The 19,042-nt window shown below is 33.0% G+C and overlaps 1 protein-coding gene across 2 annotated transcripts in view; it reads right to left on the reverse strand.

Annotated features, from left to right (window-relative positions):
- The window catches only part of LOC105219646 (UDP-N-acetylglucosamine--peptide N-acetylglucosaminyltransferase 110 kDa subunit), a 132,609-nt gene that overhangs the window by 91,923 nt on the left and 21,644 nt on the right, over positions 1-19,042 (reverse strand). For both annotated transcript variants that reach the window (XM_054233747.1, XM_054233746.1), the window contains exons 4-6: positions 3,936-4,119; positions 3,806-3,874; positions 1,470-1,666 (exon numbers count right to left, since the gene is read on the reverse strand). In XM_054233747.1, the coding sequence (XP_054089722.1) occupies positions 1,470-1,666; positions 3,806-3,874; positions 3,936-4,119 (450 nt within the window). The remainder of the gene's footprint in view (positions 1-1,469; positions 1,667-3,805; positions 3,875-3,935; positions 4,120-19,042) is intronic.

Below are 19,042 nucleotides of genomic sequence, written 5' to 3' on the forward strand. Positions count from 1 at the left end.
TGTAAAAGCAAGAAAAACCTGATGAAACCTTGAAAGACTTGTTAAAAACGATCTTGGTACATGCTTGATTAGGACCAGGCTGCTATATCGTCAACGAATGTCATATTTCAATACAAAAAAAAACAGTTTGATGTGTAAATAGTATTTTAAGTAATGTAAGAGTTTTTTTCTTAATAAATGTTTAAAATGTCAACCTTTACTGGGGACCTCAAAACATTAAGCCAACTGTTTGATATTATCTATGTTTTTTTTTTATTTACTAATAGTCAACTTTTCAGAGCTATGACATTAAAAAAAATGTTTTCTTCATACTCCATCCATCCACCTTTATGTATATAGCTTAGGTAGTTTAGAGGATATATACAAAAACCATATTTAGTGATGGAGTCCCGCCCACTTTTCGAAAGAAAATTGCATCCAACTATGTACCTTCTTAGTAAGATCCTATGTACCAAATTTTACTTCAATAGCTTTATTTGTGGCTTAGTTATAGCATTTCCATTAACGCCATTTTGTGGGCGTGGTAGTGGTCCGATTTTGTCCATCTGCAACTCTAAACCTCTCAAGGTGTCAAGAAATATGTGTACCAAGTTTCATTAAGATATCTCAAGTTTTCCTATAGTTATCGCTTGCACGTACAGACGGATATATATACAGTCAGACATCCGGATTTCAACCCTACTCGTCGCACTGATCATGAAAGCGCAGGGTGTATTCAAATATGACTTTTGGAAGAAATTTGGGAAGAGATGAAATTATGCAAGACCAGACAAAATTAAATGATTTGTGTTTTTTGTTGTTCTTGGTTTGTTTTTGCATTGCTCTCGCAATTTTTTTTGCATCAATTCTGCTTAAATACTGCATGTAACCATCCCTGATTAAAAAAAAATGTTGAACTGAAGTAAAAAGTAATACATTTTGCTGCGGAAAGTGAAAACGTGTATTTATTTTCAATGTGTAAACTGTTTCTTGACAAACTGTACATATTCTCATTGTACCCATGCAAGTACACTAAAATTCAAGCTTACCGAAAAGCACTTTTTAATACGCTTAATAAATATGGAAACATTTTTGTATTTTTGGTTAAAAAGTATGGGAGCTTTGTATTATATTTTTCTCATATTGAGCAACTCACGATTTCTAACCTATCCTAACTTTTTTTAAGTTTTCACTATAAATTATAATTCGATAAACTTATTTAACTCTTCAAAGATATAACAACCATACATAAAGTTATTTAAGAAAGTTATTTTTTTTTTTCAAGAAATCAAAATCTTCGTTTTATGATTTTTGTATAAAACCATGGCTCATTGCTCACAAGCAACCTTCTGTAGCGCCCGTAATAAAAGGCTTAGCATTTTGTTTGTAATCTCTTTTTGTCATTCTTTTATGATCTCAATGGAAAACAATTTTTAAACCACAGAAAAAAAGTCGGTGTCGAAATTTGCAATTTTTGTTATCAAACCTACCTGTCAAAAATTCTTGCCTCTTTTAAAACGTTTCCCAAATTTATATAAGCATCCAGAAAGTTGGGATCCAGAGTGACAGCCTTTTCAAAATGATGAATTGCCAACCAAATTTCGCCTTGAGCGTTGAAAACGCAACCTAAATTGCTCCAAGCCACCGCAAAACCAGGACATGTTTCAATCGCTTTCAAGTAACAAGCCTGAAAAACATATTAATGCCATATTTGTAGATAGTTTTTATAAACAGTTTAAATATATATTGTGATAATAATATTGATATAATAATAAACAATAAATCATATGCTTGTGAATTTTTTTAGATAACATAGCAATTATTGCTACTGACACCACTTAGGAGAAAAGCTGAATTTCCAAACATTTTGTCGTTTTACACTTTATTTAGATAATGTGTTACGGCAAGGTAATAACCTCCTATGACATTCAGCCATTTGTATCAACCATCCAAACCTGATTCTACAGGCATATCGCTACATGCTGTGCTATTGACATATCAATTCAATTTTTGGAAAGTGACTTCAATTAATACTACTTACTGGGGAGCTTACGCCATCCGGCTTATAGATTGAATCAATTGTGCAGAAGTGATCCCTCTTTTTGAAAAAAATTATTTATCTGAATAATATCACTGCGCATTGAAGAATTTGCATTTAACAACTTAAACATGAATGAAAACCGTCTATTTAAATACATTTGAAAAAGCACTGTTTATATAAAATAAGGAAGTGGTATGCCATAGGAGGTGGCACATTCAGATAATACCCAAATTGGGGCATGCGAAAACATAGGCATAGGCCCTCCTAACATAGGCTATATTTATTGCTGGAATCTCAACTTTCAGGAAATAGTTCCCAGGTGAGGGTATCAAAAAGACTCCTCGATGGAGAATCTTAATCTGAAACTGAAAACCGTCTTGCAAGTCATTCTCTTCGCATCGCCTGCCAAGTACACGCTTGAGAGTCGAGTGCGGAGCGTGTGCAGCGGCTTGAAGAACAAAATATTAGAAATATACAAGCTCGCACAAGGGCGTCGAACTCTGAGCGTTTCCAACGCCTTCATAATCAGAGATAAATACAACGAACACAAAAGACTAGAAGTCGGAATCAAGTTTTAGCTCATTGCAAATAATATGTATATAATTTCATATTCGAATTTTCCTCATTATACTTTTTTAATATGAACCCACGCAAGAAACGGCAAAGTACATACATATGTAGAGTGTTTAAAAACTTATAACTTTTGCAATGTTTGTTTAAACCCGTGCGAAGCTGGAGCGGTATGCTAATTAATTATAAGTTTATATTAAATTTATAAAACATAATATTATATTTAGTTGTTAAACAATATGTTGTCAAAATACTTATGCCAACTAATGAATTTCACCCTTTTTAGTTTTAATTAAAAAAATAAATCTAAAATTTTGTTATGTGTTAGCGGAAAATCAGGTAACAGATATGCAAGGTTATAAATTCTTAACCAAAATAATGACTCGTAGGGTAACAAATAGTTTTATTCTGAGTAACACAGGGGTTACATAGGCGCAAACACATGTTATAAGCAGAGGTAAGAAATAAATTACTTGCAAAAAAGCAACAAGTGTCAAAACTTAAACAATAGGATGCAATTATAAGTGATATGGTAGAACGGGATAATTTATGCAAAATGTAATTGGATAGAGCGAGAAGACATTTAACGGGTAGGGCATAGTGTTCTTCTTTTCGAACAGAAGAAAAAGTTTTGAGAATATTAACAGTAACATGTTAACTGAAAATTACCCGCCCTACAGGGTATGAATTCATTATAACTTTCAGATCGAATGTCTGAATTTCTATTCCTTTTCAAGTGGCTTCATATTGTTAAAGACCAAACAAACAAGCAAAAATGATGGGAAACTGTTAACAAATACATGAATTATTTACTATTTTATTATCAAATAAGGGTATGTTAAATACTTATTTCAATGGTGATATACATTTTGTGTTCCTTGTGTATTGTTGAAATTCCCGAAACTTGTCAAGCAACACACAACAACAATGAGGGAAACTGTTAACAAATACATGAATTCTTTACTTTTTTATTATCAAATAAGGGTATGTTAAATACTTATTTCATTGGTGATATGCATGCTATAGTCACTATTGTAGGGTTCGCCGAATGAATTATATAGAAAATGCATTTAATCACGATTTCACTACATTAGTAAACTTTTCGTGGGCCAAGTCACTGGTCTATACTGATACAGTTACAAAGAACTTTTTGTAAAACAAAATTCAGCGCATTATTTTAAGGAAAAAATTAAATTCATGTTTTTCAAATCTTACCTTGGCTTCTTCTAATCTGCCTAGTGCTTTAAGTAAATTTCCCAAATCGCTTCGTACACAATAAAGATCCTTTAAAAATATATGATTTAATATATATATTTGTATAATTTGAATGTATTATTTCACTTACAGGATTGTATTGCAATGCAGTAATGTATGCTTGAACTGCAGATTCCATGTCACGTGCCGCAACCAACGCAGCTGCTAAGTTAATATATCCATCAATAAAGTCAGGCTTTAACCTAACAGCTCGTCTATAGTTTTCTAATGCTTCTGGTAGCTGACCCCGCTCTTTATACACATTTCCTAAGTTGCTAAAAAATATTAAATGATGTTATGAATCCAAATGTATAGAAATTTATTTAGCTTACATAGAATAAGGGTAGGCTGATTTTCTAAACGTCTGGATGCAAAGTTTAAATACAGTATGAGTACACACTCGATACTTTGCAACGTTAGTAGTTTTAACATTATAACACTGTAGGCATATCTCTAATATGCAAAAAATGGCCAAGCATAACATTTTGTTAGAAGAAATTTTCAATTTAATTGAAGTGAAAAGGTCAAATTCATTGAATAACAAAAATACTTTTACGGAAACGTAAAGGACTGGCTGCTTTATTTGGGCAGAAAAATGTGCTAAGGAGAATTTAACCAAAAAAAAAAAAACAAAATTGAAACCATTAATGAGATGCTAAATGACGTGTTTTAAAGTTAGTAATATTGTAAAAGTAATACAATGATGTACAAATTTTATAAACTTTCTTCATCGGTCGCCATGGTATTGAGCAATTGATTCAACAAATTTAACAATGCGTCGCTTTTTTGAGACTTTTTGCGCAGCGTTGCCATTATGAATACGATACATTTTTGCAATTGCATTTGGGAATGTGTGACATTGTTCAAATGCAAAACATAATACATTAAGGAAGTCAGCCGTAATCAGTTAGAGTCAAAATTATTATTATAATTGATCAAAAAACCTTCGGGAAAATAGGTAAGGAATATCGGAAGATAGATGTTTGCAGAAATTATAGTTTTTCTATGAGTCTCATTTTGTTCATTAATTAATGTGTTCCTAAGACAGGTTTTTTATATTTTTATGATTGGCCTAACAAATTTCATAAGACACATGTGCACATTTGCTGTGATGAAACTAAAATATATTCATAACCTAAATATCTCATATAATTTTACATAATGTGATGAAGAAAAATCCTCTCTAGGTTAGCTACATCGTCTAGCAATATTACATCCCAGTAATAAATTGAACAAACTACTTAGCTTTATCATAAATTCTGTTATAAAGTTTACATCAATGACAAATTTTCAGAAAAAATTGGAATTATTACAAAAGCAAACCATATACCATGAAAATGGTCAAATCGGATAATAACCAAGCCCACCCCCAGGTTATGTTCAAAACTACTAAAATTACGCTAACTCGAAAAACACCAGAAACATTAAATTTTATGGTAAAAATTATACAAGAAGCTGCATTAAGGCCTAGATATGGAAAAGAAGAACTCAGTGTCTAAGGATACTTTTTTACTTAAAAAGGGGTAAATCTTTCAGAAATTTTTTGTTATTCAGATGCAATTTTATTTCTCTAACAGTGAGTCTCTGCACAATCGTTAAAATCGGGTCATTACTCCCCTAGCTCCCATATACTTATGTAACTATATACATATATCTATACTACTATTATAAAGGGGAAAGATTTGAATGTCTATTTGTAATGTATAAACTCAAAAACTACTGTGCCGAGTTCAAAAATTCTTTTACCATTGGAAAACTACATTCACCATGAGTAACATAGGCTATATTTATTGTAAGAAAGGATTAGGGATCCTTAACTAACGTAATCCAATATTTAAAAAAGTGCACTAATACGTCTTTGGTCGCATGCACTGCGGAAATTATTGATGATTAAAGTACAGTCAGCGTCATATTTCATCGTACGGCACTCTAAAATCAAATTTTCCGTTTTTAATCCATTTAAATGAAAAAAGTTCTTCTATGAACTGATCAAAATAAAAAAAAATATATTTCATATTCCAGTTACAAAATTTATTTGCAAACTAAATGTAAAAACTCAAAAATTGGCTTAATGTTCAAAGTTACTGCGTCATAATTCATCGTACGGCATTGTTTATCGTTACTTTTAAGAGTTTCTTGTTATCATTTTAAAAGAAAATAGCTTCAACATAGAAGTGGAATCAGTTTATCACGTGCTGTGAAGTGGACCAGTGGTTATTTCCTATTTTGACAATAATAGAGAAAAAATATGAAACTTTCTCAGATCTTAGAGAAATTATGATATAATAACGAAAAGAAGCAAAATAAATTAGCGGAATTGATAAAACTACCTCTAAATATAAGTTTACAATACAGCACATACTAGATTCGTTTATAAAAATAATATTAGAGAATAAAAAAATGGATCGAGAGGCGCGCGAACACTTAATGATAGACATAATTAGGGATAAGGTACGAAAAAAATTTTGTGTGAGCAGTTCAGAAACAGGCAGTGAAATGGAAAGAGCTTCAGAAATATGGTTGAGCAAGTATACAATTCAGAAAACATTACGGCGTAATGGTTATCTTCACCAACAGCGAGACGAAAACCGCCTATATCTGAATCGAAAGGTCAAAAACGCATAACTTTCGCAAGTCAGCGCTTGAGGAAGGGTATTGACATTTGACAAACTGAACTTTTCACAGACGAAAGCATATTTAATCTTTTCGACGATGATGGACCATATAAAATTTAGTGAAAACCGGACACAACGCTTCTTACAAAAAATTTGAGAAGTACTGTTAAATATGGTTTAAGAAACTTGATTGTTAGGGGATGTATGACAGTTTCTGGAGTTGGAAAGTTGATCTTTATTAGAAGAAAATTGACAATGAACAATTGACAATGAGAAATTGACAAATGAGCAAAATTTAAAGCAGTCAGTTGAAAAAATGGGCTTAACTGATGCTTATGTTTAAAAAAAAACACAACGATCCAAAGCATACTGCATATTTGGTTCGCGAATGGATGCTATATAATACCCGAAACAGCTTCACACCTTTCCACAAGGCTCGGACTTCAATCCCATTGAATACTTAAGCGATTATATAAAAAAATCTTTAAAAACATACAATTTCGTATGTGTCACTTCAAAAAAGGGCTTAAAAGAAGAGTGGAACAAAATACCGACTACTTTTACAGCTACACTCATCTCTTCGATGCTAAATAGAATGAAAGACACACAAACTACTATATTTTAAGTTTCTAAACAAATGTACCGCGTATAACATAATAGTGAAGATATTGATTACATAAAAGTGTAACGTACGATAAAATATGACGCAAAAAATTTGTTCAGTTTAAGCTTTTTTTTAATTTATCATTTTTATTTTGAAATATATTCAATCAATTTGCATATAAATTATACTATTTCCAAGCTTTCTTTTATTTATAGAAGAACTTTTTTCATTTGAGTGGATTAAAAACGGAAGTTTTCAATTTAGAGTACCGTACGATGAAATATGACGCTGACTGTATGTTCTACAATATAAAATAACATTTCAATATCTACAAAAAATATCGTGACAGCATATGTCTACCTATTATAGTTATGTCACAATAAGTACTTTTCATTTAAAACAAATATATTTAAATATCACCGCTATATATGTTTCTTTATTGATTGATTTCGCACATGTTGCCACTCGGAATATTTTGTGGAAATGAAAAATTGTCAGAACTAATATTCAATTCTTTTCAGAACTAATTCCATTTTATTTTAATTTTTTTCAGTAAATAATATATTGTATCTTTTAATTATCCGAACAGCGTAGCGACTCGAGTATTTCTTATTTTATTTTTATAGCTATTAAGCAAATAATATAGTACTTTGTACCAAGGCAAATTAACTATATCTCAACTTTCTGGAAATAGTTCCCAGGCGAGGGTTTCAAAAAGACCCCGTGATGGAGAATGTTAATCTGAAACTGAAAATCGTCTTGCAAGTAATTCTCTTCGCATTAGCGTGCCAGAGAAAGTCAAGGAACGAGCGCTAGCAGCTACATGCTGAACAAAATTTCAAAACCTCCCAAGTACGCGACTGAGAGTCGAATACGAAGCGTGCGCAGCGGCTTGAAGAACAAAATATTAGAAATATACAAACTCGCACTAAGGAGTCCAACTCTGAGCGTTCCCATTGCCTTCATAATCAGAGAGAAAGACAACGGACTTCAAAGATTAGAAGTCGTAATCAAATTTTATTTATTTTATTGTATTTCTATTTACTTGTTTTACAGTGCCATGTTTTGCACGAAAACCGAATTGGTGCGTTGGTATTACATTATTTTGGAGGAAAGGAGACATCTTTGATAGTAACACCTTTTCAAAGATTTTAGAAAGACAGGGTAGAAGACTGTATGGTCTGTATGCAGACGGCTGTGTCAAGTCTTTACCTGGTTTGTCTATCGTGATGATCTGCGACTTTTTCCATGAAATTGGATAGTACCAGAAACTGAGAATAGCGTTAAAGAGCAAGGAGAGCACTGTTAAAGCAATATTTGGTAACTCAATTATCATTTTTGGAGTAATTTTATCGTGTCCTGCCGACTTTTTTGGCTTGAGCTCTTTTATGATTTTAATAATTTCAGAAGATGACGTTTGAATAGACCCAAGCGACTCGTTAGCGCTATTGGAGACGATTGGCAGCTTAAAGCTGTTCTTTGGGCAATTAGGTTGAAATACCTTTTCTAGGTGATTTGCAAAACAATTTGCCTTAGCCTCGTCACTTCGTGCCCAGTTTCCACCCAAGCCTCTTATAGGCAAGTTGTAGTCGACTGGAGGCTTCATTGACTTTTGGACTTTCCAAAGAAAATTTCGTTTTTTTGAATTTGGACACAGTTTCTTTATATAATTGTGAGTGTGGTATTCTTCCTCACGTTTAGCGCTATTTTTAGTTTTCGTACAGCATATTTCAGTTGCTCAGTTGATCGCTGTGATGACTCATCATTCTCGCCTTTGCCTTGTTTGTTGGTAGGAGCTGGTTTTGCAGGCACGACAAAGCTAAAGTAGGCATTCAGAGAATGCCTACGGCCTTGTTGGTGAGGCTGCGCAGCGCCCATGTTATTGTTTATTGTTTATTTTCTCGCACTTAGAATTTGTTATTTAGTATTTATTATTGTTTCTACACTTTTATTTTGAGTGAGGAAAATTGTAGCCACAATGAAATACAAGTGCTAAAAGATAATGATTGAAGAATTAAAAGAAATAGATCCTTAGGCCAACAGAGAAATAGTTGAGAAGAAATAAACGTATCCGCACTATTTTTTGTCTCTATCCATAACGACCTTTTCCATGTACAATTTGTAAAAAAAAATGAATATTGTATCAACATGCTGGTGTAGTGCATTGGGCGCTTTACATCCCATCTTAAAAACTTTGAGATCTCAAAAAACTTAATATTTCGAGAATGTTTTTTACCGCATTAGTGATCGGGTTTCCCAAACGTCTGTAGTTGATGACGGAAAGAGAAATGGTTCGGTCCAATTCAGCAAAAAATAACTATTAGCGAAGCACTCTCAGAAATCCTCTTAGAAAACAGAAAATTATGTCAAGGCGAATGGATATTTAGGGGAACAGAATTATTTGAATATTGAAAATGGAAGAATTGCACCGCAACCGGAGCACCTAATGCTACCCGTGGAAAAGCATAAAAAGCACATCGAATGCCTTTCAATTTCCTATTTCAGTGAAGAATTTCTACATTTTTTATTTTCACTTCTTCAAATATTTTAAAATAAAAATCAACTGTTTTTTATCTTTTAAGCGCTTTGTTAATATTCTTATTCAGTTACATATGTTGATATACTGATATCTTTATTTTACTTAATGAATTTAAAACGTACGAATGAAGAAAACAGAATCTATAGTCTAAAAGAAATTCCAGTCGATGTTCCAGGATGGACTGTGACAAAGACCAATGTGATATACAGCGAGTTAATTTCAAATAGAAGGCAGAATACAGATTAATACATTTATATGAAAGTTAAATGGACATATTGAAGCAAGAAGGTGGTCGAAAATAGTGTTTGTAGTATATAACTAATATGTTAAATAGGCTCAAGTCAACCATAATATTTTCTATTTAACTACTATGTAAGCCTTCTTTTAAATAATTAGTTTAAATAATTGTTTATTTCACAGAAGGAAATTGGGACTATATCTTCAACTCTGGTTCTTTATATAACTCTTTAGATGAAAGATTATGTAATCATCAAACAACGTTATTTATGCATTTTAAGAATCTTCCTAGCGCTTCAATTGAAGCGAAAACATAATGTGTAGGTAAACTTCTGCCAGACTAATCTGTTTCTATGTGTCTGATGATTTATTATAAAGTTTTAATACTAATTTCCGAAAATAAAATTAAATTTTTGTTTCATGGAGAAATAGAGAGAGATTGTAAATAGTCTATTCCCTACGACTATTAATATTAAATAGATATTAATTATCTGAACTGGACGTGGCTCACCTATTCAAAAAACATGCTCACATATTTTCATGCTTCTTATTAATTTTGGTTCGAAAATAGTAGTATATTTTATACCACTTAGAACATATGGGCATTTCCGCCAGAAGGTCCACCACAGACAAAAAATTAAACATTATTAGAATTACAAAGTTTTTGCATATTTTCATAGGAAGATATTTAAATTTATTTATTAGGTCTACAACTTTCCACCGTTTTCCAATAGATGTCTCAGGGGTCAAGCACTGGCCGATTAAATCGATTTTTTATATCGATCTTGGCATTTGTGTCAACATTAACCCAACAAAATATTTGTAGAGATCCCAAACTTATTCTCAACTGAAAATATCACTTTTTACAAGATATACGAAAGCCATGTCGCATAGGAGCTACTTTTGTCATTTGGATTAATTTTTGCTTTGTGTAAAACCTTTATAAGGGTACAAAGAGCAAAATCAAATGCATAATAAAGTATGTGATAGCAAATAACTGTAAGTTTTTTCTATCTCATTATCCAATAATTTAAAATTTTAATGTCCCGTGCGACATCAACACTTGCTACCACTGCATCGGAAATATAAGCAGAAATTTCAGAAAATTTCGGGTATAAACTGTTAATTTTCATACAGTTAAAATAGGTCCCGTGCGACATCGTAGCACAGTGGGCCAGAAGGTAGGCAAAAGCGGCCAAAACTAAAAAATTTATCAAATTCGTTCGAAAATCCTTACTCGGGGGTTTTCGGGGTCGCTGATTACGAATCTGAAGTAAGTTTTTAAAAATTCAAAATGGCGGATCCAATATGGCGGACGAAAAATTAAAAATTCATTGGATTCGCTCGAAAATCGTTAGTCGGGGGTTTTTGGGGTCGCTGAACACGAATCCGGTATTATTTTTCCAAAATTCAAAATAGCGGATCCAATATGGCGGACGACTTTTGAAAAAACTTAACGTATTCGTCTGAAAATAGTTACAAGGGGGTTTTCGGGGTCGCTGATTACTAATCTGAAGTTAGTTTCTAAAAATTCAAAATTACGGATCCAATATGGCGTATCAAACAATAATAATTTGTAAAAGAATGTAATTGGAACACATATATACATGGGGTGCTTTTTAGTGTGAGTCCCCTTGCCTCTCACAAACAATGATAATTTGTAAAATAATATAATCGAAACATTTATTTACATGGGGTGCTTTTTGGTGAATCCCATTGCCTCTCACAAAATAAATACGATTTTTAAGAAACGAAATTTTAAAATTCGGGGTGCTTTTTGGTTTGAGTCCCTTCACCTCTCACTTTGAAAAATAGAAGAAACACATTTAGTCATATTCTTCATCCGTCAATTCAATTTCGTCTAATATTGAATAATCTTCGTGATTTGTGATACTTTTATCGCCTTCATTAGTTGTAATCGAAGTTGTAGTAATTACTTTAGGAATACAAAATAAAGAGTTAAACCAGTCTTTATTGTTTAATTCAAATCGGGTTTTCATTCATTTAGCTGCCTGTATTTTCAAATTGCCCTTACATTTTAGAGTCGAAATAGCTCTTTTTAATTGCTCGATCCATTCAGAATCTACATCAGAAAGATTAAGATTCATTTTGTTAACAACATTCTCACCTACTAATTTTACATTGCCTAATTCATCAAGCTTTTGAAGAATCTCTTTCTTTGTAAACTCCGCCATTTTAAGTATTACAGTTTTACCTTTTTTTTAAATGATTAAATTTGAATATGATTAAATTTGAATATAAGTATTTTAGATTTTATTTTTTCAAACAACATAAGCAGAATATATGATGAGTATATTCGAAAAGACATGTTTTTCAAGTAATTCAACTGGAAACCGACGATGGCGCCATCTATCTGTTCGTAGCATATAAATATTATGAACACAATGCATCGAAAGACCAAATATTAATTTTGTCAGTCGAACATTGACTATACGTAAATATATGTTACCACAAGCCAGTATCGAGCCTATATATGAGTGTCGAAAAATGTTAAGTGCGCGCACGCGACTTGTTTGCAATATTTCTAATTGAAAAGTGAAAACGGGCAAAAGTGGGCAGAATAAACTTAAAGTATATGAAAAAATGAATCGATTAAAACCTCGGACGTTTTTATATACAGGGGAATCTCGGGGAATCTGCATTCGGCAGCGAGCATAGTCGAAAAATAATATGCACCGGTGAATAACAATCTTGTGTATTATGCTTTATATATAAATTTTTTAAATATTTTTTTCTTGCAACTTACTTCTTTTTCCATACAGACTAAGAAACTAATTCGAAATTTTATGAAATATTTATCAATTTTAAACTATATTCATTATTTTGTGCAAAAAACGTAATCAAATTTTACTGTCGAATTGAAATTCAAAGTACTGTGGAGTTAAAAATATTTTATTAAATGTAACAGAAATTGGCTAAAATCTACTTTGATATGTGTAGATTACTATAAACAAAACAAAAATTAAAAAAAAATAGTCGAGTTTTGGCCGCTTTTGCCTACCTTCTGGCCCACTGTGTGTAGGTGTGGAATTTAAAAATTATATTGTGTCTTATAAAATTGACTTAATAGATACTTTTACATTATTTATGTACATATGAGCAAAAACCGCGCATTAAATTCCACTGAACTAGCTATTCAAATAGATTTTGGCGGAGATTATAGGCTTACAAGAGTGCTCATTTTAACAAGGTTGTCAGAAGAAAATCGTTTACTGTTATAAGTGATAAGCTAACGAATAACATATTATTTTCTTGATAAATCTCTTAACTAAAATTAAGAAATCCTTTAGTTACTTTTCTAAAATATTTATCTTTTCTGATGGTAACTGTTCTCAGTTTAAAAACAAATTTATGTCATCAAACCTGGATGGTTTAATAAAATAATTAAAATGCTCTTCATTAGAATGGAATTTTTTTGCAAATAGCCGTCGATGCAGTGGGATCAGTTATCAAAAGGAAAGTCTGGCAGATAACAAAATCCAAAAAATTGTTTATACCCGATGCATTTTCATTTTATCAATTTGCACAGTACAACTGGAGTTAACATGAATTTTATGTCATCAGATTGAAAATCATTATTATAAAATTTACATTAAAAATGGTTAAATGCATTCCAGGTATATCCCAGTTGCATTTCTTTTGTTGCGATGGTCAAGAAGTAAAAGTTTGATGTTATTTAAAAATAAATACATTTACTACATTTTTAAGCCATTTTATTGGACTTGTTGTTAAATAATTCCGAATTATAACAACAAAACCAACATAAATATTATTATTCTGGAAAAAATGTCCCGTGCGAATGTGGTTAATATTTAATTAAAAAACCTATAAATTATTTTTGGGAGAAATTCATACCAATTTTAAAGGCATCCATGCACAACGTTCTACAATCAAAAACATTTGAATATTATTGATTATTAACAATTCGCTGAAATCGCCGTTTGAATCGTTGTCCCCAAAAACGACTTCCATTTTTTGTCCCGTGCGAATGCCTTGGATTTTTCCAATTACCATGAAAATGAAAATCGTTGAAAAATCAACCTTAACACTAAATGTAGAGCTATTAAAAAATCCTACTGTCAAATTTAAAAAACATTTTAGTTCATAATTTTTTTTAGTTGAAATGTATGCGATTGTCACGTTCGACATGGCATCGCTTTAAGCGATTATAGCCGAATCCACCAGAGCGCGCCACTCGTTCCTCCTTTTTGCTTTTTGGCGCCAACTGGAAACACCAAGTGAAGCCAGGTCACTTTGCACTTGTCCTTTCCACCGGAGTGGAGGTCGTCCTCTTCCGCGGCTTCCTCCAGCGGGTACTGCATCGCACACTTTCAGAGCTGGAGTGTTTTCATCCATTCGTACAACATGACCTAGCCAGCGTAGCCGCTGTATTTTATTCGCTGAACTATGTCAATGTCGTCGTATAAATCGTACAGCTCATCGTTCCATCGTCTGCGGTATTCGCCGTTGCCAATGTTCAGAGGACCATAAATCTTACGCAAAACCTTTCTCTCGAAAACCCCAAGAGTCTCTATCGGATGTTGTCATCGTCCACGCTTCGGCGCCATACATCAGGACGGGAATAATGAGCGAATTGTAAAGCTTGATTTTTCTTCGTCGAGAGAGGACTTTACTTTGCAATTGCCTACTCAGTCCAAAGTAACACCTGTTGGCAAGGGTGATTCTGCGTTGGATTTGAAGGCTGACATTGTTGGTGTTGTTAACGGTGGTTCCCAAGTAGACGGAACTATCTACTACTTCAAAGTTATGACTGTCAACAGTGACGTGGGAGCCAAGACGCGAGTGCGCTGACTGTTTGTTTGATGACAGGAGATAAGCAGTTCTACACTCTTGTAGAGGATTGTACCTTCTTCAGTAATAGATTGAAGAAGTCACACGATAGTGAGTCACCCTGTCTGAAGCCTTGTTTGGTATCGAACGGCTCGGAGAGGTCCTTCCCGATCCTGACGGAGCTTTTGGTGTTGCTCAACGTCCGTTTACATAGCCGTATTACTTTTGCAGGGATACCAAATTCAGACATCGCGGCATAAAGGCAGCTTCTTTTCGTGCTATCGAAGACAGCTTTAAAATCGATGAAACGATGGTGAGTATCGATTCTTCTCTCTCGGGTCTTTTCCAAGATTTGGCGCATGGTGAATATCTGGATATGGTCGATTTTCCAGGTCTAAAGCCACACTAATAAAGTCCAATCAGTTCGTTGATGGTGGGCTTTAGTCTTTCACACAATACGCTCGACAAAACCTTATATGCGATATTGAGGAGGCTTATACCACGGTAATTGGCGCAGATTGTGGGGTCTCCCTTTTTATGGATTGGGCAGAGCACTCTGAGATTCCAATCGTCGGGCATGCTTTCTTCCGACCATATTCTACCAAGAAGCTGATGCATGCACCTTATCAGTTCTTCGCCGCCGTATTTGAATAGCTCGGCCGGTAGTCCATCGGCCCCCGCCGCTTTGTTGTTCTTCAAGCGGGTAATTGCTATTCGAATTTCTTCATGGTCGGGTAATGGAATATCTATTCCAACGTCATCGATTGGGGAATCGGGTTCGCCATCCCCTGGTGTTGTACTTTCACTGCCTTTCAGCAGGTCGGAGAAGTGTTCCCTCCATAATCCCAGTATGCTCTGGACATCCGTTACCAGATTACCTCCTCGGTCCCTACATGATAATGCTCCGGTCTTGAAACCTTCAGTAAATCGCCCGATCTTTTCATACAATTTTCGAGCATTACCCATGTCGGCCAGCTTTTCAAGCTTTTCATACCCACGCATTTCGGCCTCGGCTGTCACTACTTACCAAACCTTTTATAATTGAATAATGCTTCTGAGACTTAAGTAGTCTCCCATTTTCAGTACTTTTAAGTATGAACTGTAAAACAATATTTTGTTATTTTATCTTAAGCACGGACTGCAGACACGGAATGAAATATCGCAACTTTTTCTAACTGTGTTTGCTTTGATTGAAATATTTAATGAGAATTTCTATAAATTACAAAAATCGCCAGTTTTCAATTTCACCAATAATTTCGAGCTGCACAAAGAACAATAGCTTTCCAATACTACATCGTGGAGGCCGATAAACTGCCAGCGAAGTTGTATGAGAGATTACCTACTAAATACATTTGACGATCACGACACAAACGTCCGTATTATCTAAATCCAGTGAAACATAGCGTCATTGTTATTGTTGCTTTTCTGTTATTGAATCTAATCCCATATAAGTGGGTCTTCCAACAGGACAAAGAAGTATACGACAGATATTGAAAAATCATGTTTATAGAGGAATAAGGTGTGTGCTGAAATGGGAAAGAATATTGATAACTGTAATAAGGCAAAATCTGATAAATTTCCAGAGACCACATTTAGAAATTTTCAACATAATTTTTGAATGGGAACTTGTTTATTATCCGATTTCAACTATAGTGTGTAATGGGGTACGTAAGGGAAGTGACTGCAAAAAGTTTGGTTCATATAGATTACTAACGCGAATACGATATATGTAAACTTTCCCAAAAAAAATTGCATCCAAATATGCCCCTTCCTAGTGCGATCCCTTGTACAAAATTTTACTTTCATAACTTTATTTATGGCTTAGTTATGACATTTCATTTCCGATTTGCAATAGCAACCTGCGACCTCCCAACTTTCTTCTAAAATATGTGATACTTCCAGCGTCTTATGCTCTTCGCTTCCGGCTAATCCATATCTCAAATATAGTTTCAGATATAAAAATTAAATTATATTAATTTTATGCCAACCATCTCCGACGCGAGATGGCGGTGCGAATGGATTAAGTTTTTTTGGAAAAAATATCTCCAAAAAAATTTAAATTTCTTTTCTAAAATCTTTGGCATATGCAAGATATAATTTTCCATTTCAGAAAGAAAAATTTCAAACTGTTTCTGATTTGGAATTTTCATCTTCACTTCAAATATTCTTTCAAACAACAGCATCGTTTCTATGTCGCTCTCAATTATAGCAACGACAAAGAACGACTGTTTCTATGTCGTTTCTATACTCATTTCTAATTGGGGAATCTCAATTTATTTTCGATAAATGTCGATGTAAACGATGGAATTCAAAATTGTATTATATGGGAAGTAGGAACCGATTTTAATTTCAATTTCCAGACAGACAGACATCCTGATTACAAATTTACTCGTCACATTGATCACTTGATATACATAATCATACTTATATCTCACTCGTTTAGTTTTACGTACTAACAAATAACTGTTATGTGAACAAAACTATAATAATCTCTTAATAATAACCTATCTCTTAATAATAACCTAAAAAATTGGGAACACAAGAGCCAAAGAAAATCGTCAAAAACATTAAAATTTACTGTAAAGATAGTATAACTTAAGCAAACACAAGATCAATGTGTTTTTTGACAACTAACAAATCAATGGATTATCGGCTTTCTCTGTTGTGTTGCTCTCAATATTCGCCCACCTCTTTTACAATACAAAGTTGTTCACAATAAATATTATATTTATAATTATTTATTTGAATTAGTGGTTTAATTAAAACTATTAGGTATGTATTACATTTTAAAAAATGTGCTTATATATTTTAGTGTTTAGTGGCGGTAAAAGTGTCCTTTATAATAAATTGTTTTAGCATAGGTAATAAAATTTTTTATGGAATAAAAGTTGGATTTGTTTGTTAATAAGATCCATTGTGTTTATAGAGTGTCCGACAAAATTATGTATACCCTAAGAATGTAAACACCAAAATGATTATATCTTTTAAGCAGTGAAATTTATCGCTTTCATTGTTTTTCTATTTTGCTTATAGGTATATTGCATTAAAAAAAATTAAATTTATATATTGACCATTTGAACTATTTGTTGCAAAACACGCGACCATCTGAAAAAGGCAAATATTTAACAACGACAAAAGTATGGATACCCCCATGTATTATAAGGTTAGTTTATAAATAGAGCTTCAATATTTAGTGTTGGCTTCTTTAGCATTAATTACAGCCAAAAGTCTTTGAGACATGCTGTTTATCAAGTTCAGAAAAAGTGATTGTGGTATGTTTTCCCAGGAGTCCAGGAGTTTGTCTTTGATTAATACCAGATTTGATAGACCATTGTAACTACAGCAACCCCAAACTAAACTATTTTCCTATTTAAATGGCAAATATTGCAATGTCAATGTCGAATACTGCCACCAACGATGAAAATTTTTTAGAAATTAAGGGGTTAGGGGTAGTCAGGATTTTCAAAAAATCAATTTTTTTTTTTGCATTTTCGTTAAGAGTAAAATCTTAAAAATATTCTCTGAAAATTTGAAGTTGATCCGATAATGACTGATTTATTCGACAAATCAGAAAGAGCGCTCAGGCTCCAATACACTAGTGTCAAACTTTAAATGCGTTTATCTCAAAACTATGTTTTTTGAACTGGTGACAACTGTAACTCGATAACCGCTCAGTAGATTTTAATGAAATTCATCATACAGCTTTTAGAATACATAATAAACTCAGGCCTGATCCGAAGGCTTTTTTTCAAAAATTTCGATTTTTTAAGACCAATTAATTGTTGATTTTTTCCCGAAAATCTAAAAAAAAATCCATTTTGTTAATTTTTGAAAAAAAAAGCTTCGGATCAGGCCCAGGATTATCTATTTATAAAAATAATTTACTTATCCGAATGATTTTAGATGAATTTCCAAGGACTTATGATTGTCACCGCAAGGACTTTTTTTGAAACTGGGTCAACACAGACAGCTATAACTTTGGAAATTATAATATTTTTTTCAAATTTTCGAGACTTTTAGTCAAAACATTGTATAATAATGACATATTATTACTTTTGTAAAATAACATGATTTAATAGCACAACAAATTACTGAAAATTCTAATTTTTTCGTGTCTCTGTCTACCCCTAATCCCTTCACAAATTTTTCGTACAAATTCGCCTGTGCATGGCCTGCAAGTACACCAGTTGCTCAGTTGCTTTGCTACGAGTTAATATTACCATATAATAATTGTCTATGAGTGTATGTAGACACCGCAACCGCATATGAAGCAAGTATCCAGTAAAAAATCCGATCATCCAAAAATTAATCTTAGATCGCTCGTTTGCGAGCTATGGATTACTCCAAATTGATCAGAGGCCCATGCATATTTTACTCCTTTTTAACATAGC

Source organism: Zeugodacus cucurbitae, chromosome 6 (genome assembly GCF_028554725.1).
Source record: "Zeugodacus cucurbitae isolate PBARC_wt_2022May chromosome 6, idZeuCucr1.2, whole genome shotgun sequence".
NCBI classification, from domain to species: Eukaryota; Metazoa; Arthropoda; class Insecta; order Diptera; family Tephritidae; genus Zeugodacus; species Zeugodacus cucurbitae.